The sequence below is a fragment of the Heptranchias perlo genome, chromosome 6, assembly GCF_035084215.1.
Source record: "Heptranchias perlo isolate sHepPer1 chromosome 6, sHepPer1.hap1, whole genome shotgun sequence".
NCBI classification, from domain to species: domain Eukaryota; kingdom Metazoa; phylum Chordata; class Chondrichthyes; order Hexanchiformes; family Hexanchidae; genus Heptranchias; species Heptranchias perlo.
Genome location: NC_090330.1, coordinates 85226321 through 85241114, shown reverse-complemented (window position 1 = coordinate 85241114; position 14794 = coordinate 85226321). Strand labels below are relative to the sequence as shown.

General features: G+C 43.3%; 1 protein-coding gene across 2 annotated transcripts in view; it reads left to right on the top strand.

Annotated features, from left to right (window-relative positions):
- The window catches only part of gpr180 (G protein-coupled receptor 180), a 106091-nt gene extending 93935 nt beyond the window's left edge, over positions 1-12156 (top strand). For both annotated transcript variants that reach the window (XM_067985484.1, XM_067985485.1), the window contains one exon: positions 9950-12156. In XM_067985484.1, coding sequence (XP_067841585.1) covers positions 9950-10102 — 153 coding nt within the window. In that variant the 3' untranslated portion in view covers positions 10103-12156. The remainder of the gene's footprint in view (positions 1-9949) is intronic.
- Positions 12157-14794: the final 2638 nt, after the last annotated feature.

The window sequence follows — 14794 nt, the reverse complement described above, 5'->3', positions numbered from 1 at the left end:
GTCCAATTTTCACCTCTCCTCCAGATATGGTACCTTGTCCACCTTCAATTGTGAGCCTAGTGTGCAAAAGTAGACAATTTTGTGGTGGGAATGCATTACAGTCTGGCCAATGTTGCTCTTGTCCAATGTCCATACAACAAATAACGTTTTTCAGCCAAAGTAATTGGATAATGTTCAGGAGCAGGAGCCTTGACCAATTTTCCCCTTCCTTTCCATCCCCTCCCCTCTCCAACCCCTCCCCTCTCCCTATCCTAACATCAACTGGGATTCAAACAGTGTGAGGGGCACAGAGGGCGCAAAATTCTTGATCGGTGTCCAGAAGAACTTTTTTAGCCAGTACACGACAAGCCCAACAAGAGGGGATGCACTTCTAGTATAGAAAGTACAGGGATGACATAAAAAAGGAAATAAGGAGAGCAAAGAGAGGGCATGAAAAAACCTCCAAGTTCAAGGATACTGAGATATTTGTACATCACAACCATTGTGACCTTTCTGGTCTGTTGTTTCAGTAGCATATCATGTGATCCCATTTACCTACTGAACTGGAATTTTAAAGATATATGTAGCCCTATTGGAATCCTGCCCATTGAAAGCAAGACTCCAACCAATCCATGAGTGAGGAGATTTTTAAAAATATCTATAATATATTAAAATCAGTACGTGGGCCCCTCACCCCTGTTAAAATTGATAGGTAAACATCTTCCATGGAATCTCCAATATTAAAATGTCAATAGTTAGCTGTCACAATTGCCTGTCATGCCTGTAGGTAATGCTTTAAAGGATTTCCCATTTTAATCTGAGCAATGAGATGTCATGACTCTCTGTTCCATGACTACAAGGTGCTGTATTATCTTTTCCCCCACAAATCACTCAAAATACTTTTGAAAAAATCTGGTTCACCATTTTTTCTTAGGCACTGAAATTTCTAATATCCAAAATAAGGTTTTAAACAAAATATTTTTAAAAAAATATATTTCACCACGGCAGGATTAAATGTACCCTTTGAATTGTCTTTTAGCGCCTTAATTAAAGTTTTTACTTGAAGGCCTTAGCCTCTCTTAAAAGCTGTAATCTTGTTATTTGAAAGCAGATTTTGCAGCCTGAGCATATGCCGTGTACCTAATTTCCCAGGATGGATTAGCACCTTTCAGTCAGCTGAACTGGTGGAATATTTTTCTTTACCTTCTAGCAATTTCTGCTCAGTTATTTTTTTAATATTTGAAGAAAAACTAGAAGGCAAATTTCAAAAGCTTCACTCAAGTTTAGACTGAGTGTTTTTTAAACAGATGCTGTATGTGTGAATGAGAAAGTGAGAAAAAATGGTTATACTGATTACACACCTGTTGTAAGTTTGTTTTGTGTTCTACAAACTTCAGAAAGCATATTAAGTTGAGAGACAAACATACTGATTTTATTTCATTTTTCCAGAGTTGCATTAGGGCCGATTTTCGGGGGTGGGGAAGCTCCTAAAATTGTAGAAATCCAGAGCGGGTTCGGAGCCCGGCTCCAACCCGCTGACTTCTGGGTTCCCCAGTAATGCATTTGGGTGCGCGCGCGCCTCCTGAATGCGGGAGTCCCACCGGCAATTAAAGCCGGCGGGATGATGATTTACATACCTTGATAGATAGTTAAGGTACTTGAGATACCTGATTGAGTAGACATTTTGGCAGGGGTGCAATTTTGAAGGATCCTCAGCATGTTTCCTGTGCTGTGGGAAATACTCCCTGTTGCAACAGACATGTTTCAACCAGCAGCCAGTGGGAGATGCAAATTATTATTTGACAGGTGGGGAGAAAACCTCATTTATTGCAGCAGGGCACTCTGTCACTTCAGACAAAGTTTACGCTGCAAGACCTTTGTGTTTCCACTCAAAATTCTTACTTTCCACCCAAAACTCTGCTGTGCAAATATATTTACCTACTTTGCGGACCCTCTCAAACTCACACCGTCAGGATGGGGTTGCCATGGCTGCATTCATCATTTCATCCGAGGACGAGCAACATCACCAGCCTTGCCAGGCACAGCGTCCACCTCTGCCACATGGAGCTCCACAACACAGTGCTGCGCCACAGGCACCTGCACAAAAGCATGGAGAGCAACAACAGAGAGAGCGATGTCGCAGGAGGCACCACCCTCGCAACAGGACCTACAGAATGAGGCTCAGCTTCATGGACCTCTCCGTGAAGCAGTGCATACGGAGGCTCAGAGTCAGTCGCCAGGTAGTCACAGACATCTGCAGCCTCCTTCATGCCGAGCTGCTCCCTGCTGGACCGAGCAGTATGTCCTTACCTGTCACTATCAAAGTCACCACTGCCCTCAACTTCTTCGCCTACGAATCATTCCAGAGTGCCAATGGGGACATCGCCGGGGTCTCTCAGTCGTCTGCACACAAGTGCATAAGGCAGGTCACCGACGGCTTGTTTCGCAGGGCCTCACAGTACTACCCCATGGATGACCTCAGCCAGACGGAGAGGGCAGTGGGATTCCATGCTGTGGCTGGCTTCCCACGGGTGCAGGGTGTAATCGATTGCACCCATATAGCAATACGAGCATCTCCACACGAGCCAGGACTGTTTATCAACAGGAAGGACTATCACTCCATCAACACTAGCTCACCTGTGACCACCGCAAGAGATTCCTTCGCGTGTGCGCCAGATACCCTGATGGCTGCAACGATTCCTTCATCCTCCAGGAGTCCAACATCCCACCCCTCTTCCATGCACCGAACACCTGCAAGGGCTGGCTCCTCAGGGACAAGGGATACCCCCTGCACACATGGCTCATGACACCTCTGAGGAACCCCACCACCGAGCAACAGCGTCGATATAACGACAGCCACATCACTACCAGGTGTACAATTGAGCATGCTATAGGGCTGCTCAAGATGCGCTTCAGGTGCCTTGATCGTTCTGGGGGAGCGCTTCAATACGCATCAGAGAGAGTGGGACACATTATAGTCGTCTGTTGTGCCCAGCACAACATGGCACAACAGAGAGGGGTGCCGCTTGAGGAGGCCACATCTACATCTGCCATCCACATTGAGGAGGAGGAGGCAGAGGAGAGAGGAGAAGGAGGAGCAACCCATGGGCAGAACAGCGGCTCACCTGGCTGCTTGTGAGTCCAGGAGTCACTGATATGTGAACGGTTCTCCTAACATCAGACAGTGTGAAGACTCCAGTCCTCACCACCTGGATTGAGCAGTGGCCACACCAGCACTGCCCTCCACCACCCCCACCCCTGCACAAAACAGTCCTGCAATTACACATACGCCCACTGTAGATTGACCCAAGTGTGGGCGTTAATGGTGAACCTCATGAAAGGGCCTTATTACAGAAGCCAGTCAAGAATGGCCAAGATGTGGCAGTAGTGGTGACAATAACAAAAAGCAAATATAAATAAAAAATGTTCAACCGTTAAACACCCTTGTGCATCCCCTTCATGCTCACAAAACCTTCGCCTTTCGCTTCCGACTACTCCTACGTGGTGCATTCCCTGTGGCTGCAGCAGAGGAAGTGGCAGGTTGCTCTTGTTCATGCCCTGACCGATTCGATGCTTTGGGCCTACGCCCTCTGGGTTTCGATGTCCATGAGGGCACCTCCAAAGACTGCTCCACCTGCACCTATGCAGGGGCAGACTCGGCCATCTGGAGAGGAGGCAGCATTGCGGGTACTGGTTGAGAGGGGGGCAACAGGTGGGTTGTCTGGCGTCCCCACTTCCAGGTCCCCTTTCGCCATAATCCCTCCCCTGGGCCAGACCCACACCACTCCTACCACTCTGCTGGACAACAGTTTGGAGGACATGTGTGACGCCTTGCAAGGCCAGTGCTAGAGTATCTGCCTGCCTGTTTAAGGTGGCAGAATGTTGTTCACCCTGAATCCGAATGGCCATTGTCAAGGCCTGAATGGATTCATTTGTGAGCCGTGCTTGAAACTCCATGGAGACTAGCCTTCCCTTCATCGCAGACATTCCCACACTTACCCGCGACGCTATCTCAGAGATGCCCTCAGGTCTCTGACAGTATCTCAGAGATGCCCTCCCTTACCTTTGCCACCATTCCACTCCTGCATCTTCTGCGCGATTGTGGAGAGTGCGCGTGGCACCTGTTCCAGCACTTCGCAAATATGCTGCTGCCCCTCGATCATTCATCTTTTAATGGATGGCCCCCAGGGTTCAGCATCTGTGTCCAGCTGAGCAGAGCCTGGAAAAGAGTGCTCCCACCGATGCGGACTCGCCACAGCTGCCCCTGCCACCAGTGTCTGCTCGTGCTCACGTGTGTGGTAACTCACCATGTGCGACCCCAACTAACTGTGATTGGGGACCCACCGAGGTGTGTGTATCTGTGCTGGTGGATGGCTCACTCAGAAGTGACGGTGCACCCTCAGAGGCCGGCAGTTCCTCTGTGGAATCGCCCTCCGCCATCACAGCGGTCACTGAAGGCCCTGTAAGAGAATCGAAGGCAATATTAAGCATGATGACAGATGTTGAGGTGCTGAAGATGGCAAGGCAAGTTAACATTAATTAATATTGTGTGTGCTGAATGTTAAAGTTCTGTCACCAGACGTTTGTCGGGTGCCAGTCTCAGCATCCCAGACAGACTGGCACTCGAGGGTGCGACTCAGCTCCAGCGCCTCCTGCTCCGCGTCTGTGAGCACGGCAACCTGTTGTGGCCCCCCTCGGGTCCTCGCATTCTGCCATGCATTCTGGGCTCTCATCTCCTGTAAGGGGAGATAGTAGAGACACGTGAGTGAGTGATGGTTACGTGGCCAACCGATGAATGCATTGGTTTGGATGTGGCTGACCGTGAAAGAGATGCATCAGAGGGTGAGTATGAGATAGAGCCATGACATTGTAAGAGGATTGGGTGGAGTGAGTACTGGGGAGGTGAGGAAGTGGTAAGGAAGTTGAGGATGAGCTTTGAGTGGGTGTGAGGAGTGATGTGATAGAGTAGTGTTGGCAGTGCAGAATGAGTTGGGGGGTGGGGCCGGTGATGTGGAAGACAGAATGTAGGAGAATGAGTAAGTGTACTCACTTTTGCTGACCTAGTTACGTCATTGAAGCGCTTCCTGCACTGGATCCAGGTGAGGGAGATGTTGCTGCTGCTAGTGACCTCCTCTGCCATCTCCAGCCAGGCCTTCTAGTTGGCAGACGCAGGCCACTTCCTCCCGTCCGCCGGGTAGAACACATCCCTCCTCCTTCTCACCCCATCCAGTAGCACCTGGAGTGAGATCGCTGAATCTTGGAGCAACCTTTCCCTGAGCTGCTCCATGGTGCTATTTGGGTGTTTGCTCCAGGAGCAGTCCCTTTAAATAGAGCTCCTCCAGCTGACAGCCTATGATGCCCGCTGAGCAGGTTTCGGACACAAAACCCAGAAGTCACGTTAAGTGGCTCCAATTTAACCCTGATCGCGCGGGGAACGGACAGATTTTATTTTACCCACTCGCCCAATCGCCCCCCCCTCCCACCTCCCCGCTAATATCTCACTTAACATTTTCCAACTGTCAACAAAAGACATCCTAATTTGATTTCTTTTTTTAAAAAGCTGAATTTTGAATGCCAAGAAAGCTTCTTTGGGGAAACGGATTGGACGGTAGAGTAGGATGGAAAAAGTTTGAGGGTGAGGGAGCTTCTGCCCTCTTGCTAATCAATCGTAGAAGGGGAAGCGAGTGGGAATGAAAAGGCAGTAGATAGCGGGTTACGGGTAAGGTGAGTGACAGAAGAACAAAATGAGAGGATACAGGGGTTCAGCGGGTAGTTGAAAGGGAAAGATAGGAGTGGTGGGGGTAACAATTGAGAGTGAAGGGGTGGAGGGAAGCCTGAATGATGGGGGATGGAAAGAGAGCCACTGAAGGCCACATTGTCCCTGCAATCCACTCCCACTGGAAAATGCAGCCTGTACTCATTGGTGGCTCCTTTTCCTGAAACACCATGCACCACTCACCACCTCCCACCCCAATATCAAGAAGTAGAAGAGGACAGAGAGTAATAAAAAGAAGCAAAGAGAGAGGAGCAGATGAGAAAGGTGGAGACGGAGAGAAAAACAGCAACACAGAGCCAACAGAAACAAGACCAAGTTCTCCAATTTACCGTGTGCAAATCCACATGAGATCTGCTAATATATATCAAAATTGAATTTAATATGTTCAGAGTAGTTCTCCTGATGACTCAGTAAGTTTACCCTGTGAATAACTGCACCATTCAAACGAGGAAGGTCCCAGGTTTGATCATCGGTTTGTGTTGAGTTGGCAGATTTCAGCTGGGAAGTTGGTAGGGGCATTATAATTAAGCTCTGTACCTCTGTGTTAGGAAAGGGAAAATTGATTATGGCTGCCGCTCCTGAAAGTTATTCAGCAACACCTGCTAGAAGTGCCCATTTGTACTTTGGTTGAGGACAAGATCAAGCTTGGTTTTGATGTCCCCCATAACGCCTGTTGACACTTATGGTCACTTGAGTAGAGTGGTTAGTCTACCAGAGACTAACCAGCATCTGCAGAACTATTCCACAACAATGATTCAACACTCTTACGCAAGGAAGAGAGAAAGTTGTTGTAGAAAATTGATGAGAAAAATTTTAAATTGGTGTTGGAGAATGGCTTTATCACCCCTCTGAAACTAACTGTGAAAAATCACGAGTGGGTAGAACGTATTACCTTCCTGTCCAGTTTGTATACCCTCAAAGCCATTAAGCTCTTTTTTGCCAAGTGGAAACTAGCATCTAGACAGTGGCCTTACTGCCTGCAGCTGATGGGCTGATAAACTTACGGCAGTCCTAAAGAGCAGCCCGTGATTGCTAGAGTATTGCACATTCGACTAGGGAATTTTGGAGTCTGAATTCTATTGATGATCTCACTCGGACCGCGTGAACACAGAAATCACCTTTGTGTTGGTCACTGGCACACTGAATTTATGACATGGAATATTAATGTGCTCATCTGAAATTCCTCTCTCAGCCATCCTGTATATTATAACCTGTTCATTTTAAATAGGATAACGCATCTGCTAAAATATCACAGAGGAGAATTTCAGATGAGCACATTAAACATCCATAAACCATCTTTTTCCAATCCTCCTCTGACCATCACTTTCCAATCCTCCCCGGCCACCGGCATGGTGCTGGAAGATTGGAGGACTGCTTACGTTGTACCGTTGTTTAAAAAGGGAGAAAGAGATAGACCGAGTAATTATAGGCCAGTCAGTCTAACCTCGGTGGTGGGCAAATTATTGGAATCGATTCTGAGTTCTGAGGGACAGCTTAAATCGTCAAGTAGAAAGGCACGGGTTAATCAAGGACAGTCAGCATGGATTTGTTAAGGGAAGGTCATGTCTGACTAACTTGATTGAATTTTTTGAGCAGGTAGCAAGGAGGGTTGATGAGGGTAACGCGTTTAATGTAGTGTACATGGATTGTAGCTTTAGCAAAGCTTTTGACAAGGTCCCACATGGCAGACTGGTCAAAAAAGTAAAAGCGCATGGAATCCAAGGGAAAGTGGCTAGTTGGATCCAAAATTGGCTTAATGGCAGGAAGCAAATAGTAATGGTTGACCAGTATTTTTGTGACTGAAAGGCTTTTTCCAGTGGGGTCCCGCAATGCGCAGTACTAGGTCCCTTGCTTTTTCTAGTATATGTTAATGATTTGGACATGAACATGGGGGGCTTGATCAAGAAGTTTGCAGATGATACAAAAATTGGCCATGTGGTTGATAGTGAGGAGGAAAGCTGTAGACTGCAGGAAGATATCAATGGATTGGTCAGGTGGGCAGAAAAGTGGCAAATGGAATTCAATCCAGAGAAGTGTGAGGTAATGCATTTGGGAAGGACAAACAAGGCAAGGGAGTACACAATAAATGGGAGGATACTGAGAGGTGTAGAGGAACAAAGGGACCTTGGAGCACATGTCCACAGATCCCTGAAGGTAGCAGGACAGGTAGATAAGGTGGTTAAAAAGGCATATGGGATACTTTCCTTTATTAGCCAAGGCATAGAATATAAGAGCAGGGAGGTTATGCTAGAACTGTTTAAAACATTGGTTAGGCCACAGGTTGAGTACTGCGTACAGTTCTGGTCACATTACAGGAAAAATGTGATTGCACTAGAGAGGGTACAGAGGAGATTAATGAGGATGTTGCCAGGGCTGGAGAATTTTAGCTATGAGAAAAGATTGGATAGGGTGGGGTTGTTTTCTTTGGAACAAAGGAGGCTGAGGGGAAATTTAATTGAGGTATATAAAATTATGACAGGACTAGATAAAATGGATAGGAAGGACCTATTTCCCTTAGCAGAGGGGTCAGTGACCAGGGAGCATAGATTTAAATTAATTGGTAGAAGAATTAGAGGGGAGCTGAGGAGAAAATTTTCACCCAGAGGGTGGTGGGGGTCTGGAACTCACTGCCTGAAAGGGTGGTAGAGGCAGAAACCCTCAACTCATTTGAAAAATACTTGGATATTCACTTGAAGTGCCATAACCTACAGGGCTACGGACCAAGTGCTGGAAAGTGGGATTAAACTGGATAGCTCTTTTTCAACCGACACAGACACGATGGGCCGAATGGCTTCCTTCTGTGCTATAACTTTCCATGATTCTATGATCTGCACGCTAGTGTCTGTGACATACTTCTAGGGCCAGGGAATGGAAGGAAACCATCTGGAAGGAATTAATTCTTAAAATATGCACATGCACTTAGAGATTCATAATGGAATTAGTAACTTTTATGCCTCTATTTGGTATTAAATTATACAGTGGTTCTAAAACTGCAAATGATCATTGATACTTGAGAAAAATGAGATTGGTCATCCTAACTAAAGTCAAGGTGAGATGGTAAAACATCGTGACTTGTGGTCTTATTAGATCACTTAGTCACTGTTCATTCTAAGAACTGGCCCTTGTGGATGCAGTGGTCTCAAAGTATTTGAAATACATGGTTTTCACATACTTCCATGGAAAATTTGTATGACTTTGCTTGCTATTTGGATCATGTAAATCTCAACTAAGGAAAGCAATCAATCAAAGATACATAATATATGATGTAAGCTTCGGTGGGTGTCTTGCTCAATTTACCTCTGGGAAGGGGTAGGGAGAAACCTTAGAGAGCTTTTCATCTGGAGATCAAATGGTTTGGGCAAATGATTGTGTGTTACACATTTTCTGTTCAAGATACAGGCTTGATGGGTCGAATGGCCTATTCGCTTTCTATACTTTCTCATATTCTCACGTTCTTATTTGCAATTGGCCTCAGTATCCCAGGGCTAAGTACGGGAAACAATCCATTGGATTGTATTGAAAAACCCTGGTTGGAAAGTGGACATCAAGTGAGGACGGGATTGGATTTGGCTGTGTCTCTCACAGTGGAATAGTCCACTGAGATTTTCTGGCTAGGCTCATACAGAGAGAATGGCAACTTGGCCAAGGTACTTGTTGACATCCATTCCTGGTTGGATCACTGGTATTAGTCAACTCCTTCAGAGAGGAAGGAAAAAATAAACATTACTTTTGCTCCAAGGATTTAAAAATATTTTTATAGATCTGATATGGGAGCTAGTTGCAAAGGAATAGATCCAGGTTTACTTTTTTAAAAATTCTGCAAAATTTTTGATGTTTGCTTGCCTTTAAGTAGAGTTGGAGTTTGCTACTGAAAAATTACACGTAAGAGTTGTGCAAGGAGGTTTTTGAACTACAGGTACTATAATAATCTCTGATTAGCACCTAATGCTTGAAAAGGACTGAAAAATTAACAAATACATTGCATAAATAAATCTCTACTTCACATTTTAAAATTCTAAAAATGCTGAAACTCTGAGACACTAAATTGTAATTGAAGAAGTGCTTGTAGAGTACATTCATAACTTAATATTTGTGTATGTTCATTTAAAAAGGATATTGTATCTTGAAAGTTGTACAAAGATTAGCAATCACAGTACAAACATTAAGTAAAAATAAAATGTAATTTGCCCCCAGATTATCGTTATTGCCGTTATTCTCTGTCAATCCATCTCCATGGTCATCTTGTACAGACTCTTCATTTCTCGGAGTCTCTACTGGGAGGTTTCATCGCTTTCCTCGGTTACACTACCACTCACTATGTCATCTGGACACAGAAGTCGCTACTAGTCCTAGTGATCGAACTATGTGGCTAAAGAAAGACTTGCTATTTACTGTATGTAGTGAATTATAATCAGCAAGGCTGTTAATCTTGGCAATATTTTGTTGCAAGTGGATCTGCACTCCCTGATTGTTTAAAACAGTCGAGGCTAAGTCATTTGCAATTGCACATCGCTGTCAAATGTACTTGAATCAATGAATGCAGGAACTGAACACAGAACTCTTTTTTTCTTAAAAAAAAAAAATTTTTGGAATGATCAGGTAATAAGTTGAAGCTTAAGTACAAGAATGACAGACAATCTCTGCAGTATAACTTAATAGCAGGAAGAGCATATTGTGCTGCCATTTATTTTGCAAATGGGATTTAATAATGTGTTTGTTTAAAAACTTTAATTATGTTTACATTTACATCAGAATAGATTTCTGTACATAGCTTGGTCACAAGTTATTTGAAATGAATGCAGGAATGTTTTTGATTTTTTTTGCATTTATGCCTCTTTTGTCATAGCTAATGTATTTTTATGTGTTTATGATGTTTTATTATTGAAGCTGAAAACATTAATTATAGCATAAATATGTTATCACCTCAGTCCATGGCAAAACTAAAACAATAATACAGTAATAAAGTAAGATCTTGCTTATCAGAAAAAATACTTTTAACTATTGAGATTCATGGACGCTTGTTTCTTATAAGTCTTTTGAAAATGTAGTCTATTTTTTCACCCTTTGATTCCTCCCAGGAGCCACTGCATAGCTTTTAGCAGCCAAAGGGTGTGGTAACTTCTGTCAATGGTGCTGCATGGTCTATTTCCAGGAATGCTTGCAGGGTGGGGAGTAATTTATTATTTTTCCAACAGAAATAATTTCTATGTTAAAGTCCTCAATCTTGTGACCTAGTTGACAAGTGACTCAACTTGTTGCCAATTTGCTAGCAGCTTCATGGGATCCATATGGTCACAGGGTGTTTTTTAAGAGAAAAAACAACACACAAGTTTGAATTTTGGAATGATGAAACATTATTTATAATTCTGACAATGACTTTAATCATTTATGGAAAAAAAACATATTTCTACACTAAAATGCTGCAGTATGTCTTTAATACCTAGTTCCCCAGACTGAAAATCATAAAAGAGGGGAAAAAAACACTATCAGCTTATTTTTCCATGATGTGGTTGAAGACATATATTCATAGATGTAAATGTGCACATTGGCACCTGATGTGTAAATATGGACACAGGTTCAATTTTCACCTTGGCTACACCAAACATTGATATCATGTTGATGTTTAAATAGTTGTGCAGGTTAGACACAGTTGAGATTTCTAATTTGGCTGTATGCTCAGGATGTATGATGACCCCAACAATCATAAGGTCCATCCTCCCATTGACCATTTAAAAAAAAAATCTTATTTTGTAATTAAAATTTCATATCTCAATGTAGACAGCAGCCTTTCTCTCTCACAAATGTCATTTTAAGTCATCTTCTTTTTGCAGTGCAATCTTTATTGGCATGCATTGCTCCAGGCCTCCATTCCTTAATATGCATGGTCAATTGGAAAAAAGTTGGGTGCGGGGTTAAACCCATACCTAGTCCATAAATAAAAATGCTGCTCATGTTACCTGTGGGCACAGGCACATCTTGCCTTGAAATGAATCACAGATTGTACCTTTAAGGCTACGCAAAAGGACAAAAATTCATATGCATCTGTAGTCTTTCTATACTTGGGAAAGAAATATAACACTGTGATTTTACTGGAATATTAAATTCTTATTACTCACAATTATATAATCTATCTTGTAAAGATAACCACATTACACAAAGGAATATTTCTTTGAACCATTTTTTCCCAAAAGTTTATGTTGCATGTTTTGTGGCATTTTTTAGTTTCTGCTGATGTTTTGGCTGCAATCACTGATGGTGTCATTGTTAGATTGTGGGACTGTGTCTTGTGATCTAGAAAATAGCTGTACCACATATTTGAGAATTCTGTCAATTAAATATGTACATATTTCAAGTGTGATTCTATTCACTGTTGAAATTCAAACTGTTGAATAAAGCCTGTAAGCATCAGTACTTTGTTTAAATAATTAACTAAATCAAATGAGTGCTGCCTGCAGCAAATGAAACATAATTGTCCATCAAATGCACTCTTGTCAGCCAATGCTGCTAATAGTGGCAAATTTAAAAGGAGCACAGAGTCACAAAAAAGTAGAGCTAGTGAAAATTTAACAGCATGGTATACTAATATTCAAAACAATATTTCCTCCATACCCCCCAAACTTGGTTCTGAGCTTCCCCTCCTGCTAATTTCCAGTATTCTGGGCTAGTTGTTGATTTGTCTCCTAGGCTGGGCTAATATGTGGCCTGGGAAGATTTAATCATTTTGTTCATCTACAACAGAACTAGATTTTTGAGTTAGCAAGAAAAGAACTTGTGATGCTTTATCAAATAATTTGGCCATGGGATCTGCTCGGTACTGTAAATTGCAACCACAGTCAAATAACCTGCAAACACTCACTGCTTAGGTTACACATACATGAATATTTGCTTCAACAAAGTGGTAGAGGTGCTGATACCGGTGGAACTGCACCCCAGCATAAGTCATTGCTTTCAGGAAAAAAGTGTGGGGTGGGGGGGGATTCATTGAATATCCTACTCTCAACCTCTAAGGTGTTGAAAAGATGGAATTCAGATCTGGTGGGAGAATGGTTTATCATAAAACAGCAAATCATAGTAGGTGCAACACAGGAGGAGGCCGTTCGGCCCATCGTGCCTGTGCTGTCTCTGAAAGAGCCATCCAATTCGTCCCATTCCCCTGCTCTTTCCCCATAGCCCTGTAATTTTTTTCCCTGCAAGTATTTATCCAATTCCCTTTTGAAAGTTACTATTGAATCTGCTTCCACCCACCTTTCAGGCAGTGCATTCCAGATCATTACAACTCACTGTGTAAAAAAATGTTTCCTCATGTCGCCTCTGGCTCTTTTGCCAATCACCTTAAATCTGTGTCCTCTAGTTACTGACCCTTCTGCCACTGGGAACAGTTTCTCCTTATTTACTCTATCAAAACCATTTACCTCTATCAAACCTCCCCTTAACCTTCTCTGTTCTAAGGAGAACAATCCCAGCTTCTCCAGTCTCTCCACATAACTGAAGTCCCTCATCCCTGGTACCATTCTAGTAAATCTCTTCTGCATCCTTTCTAAGGCCTTGACATCCTTCCTGGGAAGTGTGGTGCCCAGAATTGGACACAGTACTCCAGTTGAAGCCTAACCAGTGTTTTATGAAGGTTTAGCATAACTTTCTTGCTTTTGTACTCTATGCCTCTATTAATAAAGCCTAGGATCCAATATACTTTCTTAACAACCTTCTCAACTTGTCCTGCCACCTTCAAAGATTTGTGTACATACACCCTCAGGTCTCTCTGTTCCTGCATTCCCTCCAAAGTTGTACCATTTAGTTTATATTGCCTCTCTTCATTCCTCCCACCAAAATGTTTCATTTCACACTTCTCTGCATTAAATTTCGTCTGCCATGTGTCTGCCCATTTCACCAGTCTGTCTATGCCCTCCTGAAGTCTGTTACTATCCTCCATGTTCTTTACTACATTTCTGAGTTTCGTGTCATCTATACCCAAATCCAGATCATTAATATATATCAAAATGAGTACATAGACAAATCAGCTTATTTTGCCAACTTTGGAGTCTTGTGCAGCACTGCTGCTTTCTTCAGTAGCACTATATAATTCATGTCATCTAAATTAAAATGGTACAGTTGAGAGGTATGATGAGTATAAAGTTCTGCTACGGGGCATTAAACATAGAAACATAGAAAATAGCCATTCGGCCTTTCGAGCCTGCTCCGTCATTCAATATGATCATGGCTGATTCTCTATCTCAATACCATATTCCCGCGCTCTCCCCATACCCCAGGATGCCTTTTGTGCCTAGAAATCTATCTAGCTCCTTCTTAAATATATTCTGTGGTAGAGAATTCCACAGGTTCACCACCCTCTGAGTGAAGAAATTTCTCCTCATCTGAGTCCTAAATGTCCTACCCCATATCCTGAGACTGTGACCCCCTCGTTCTGGACCCCCCCCAGCCAGGGGAAACATCCTCCCTGCATCCAGTCTAGCCCTATCAGAATTTTATATGTTTCAATGAGATCCCCTCTCATTGTTCCAAACTCCAGTGAATACAGGCCTTAATTAAGGTGAAAGACTGAGGGCAATCTATTCAACTATTGTTAATAGCAATAGGTAATAGAAAAACTCCTAATTTCCCAGCCAATTGGATTTGTATGTTATGAGTCCCTGCTACTTAATTCACCTGACATCACTGGAAGAAGCTTAACATAGCTGGACACTTGATCTTTCATAGCAGAAGGGAACTACTTCAGTTAGCAAGCCCTGTTGAGAGACAGATTTCCCTTGAAGGTCAAATTCCATTATACATGGAAGTGTTCATTGCCAAACACAAAAAAAACTTAAATTTACAAGCTGCTGGATTGCATCTCTCAACAAGATCTCAAATTCATGCAATGAATTACTTTGAAGTATCCTAGAATCATAGAAAGCTTACAGCACAGAAGGAGGCCATTTGGCCCATCGAGTCCATGTCAGCTCTATGCAAGAGTAATCCAGCTAGTCCCACTCCCCCGCCCTATCCCCATAGCCCTGCAATTTTTTTCCTTTCAAGTACTTA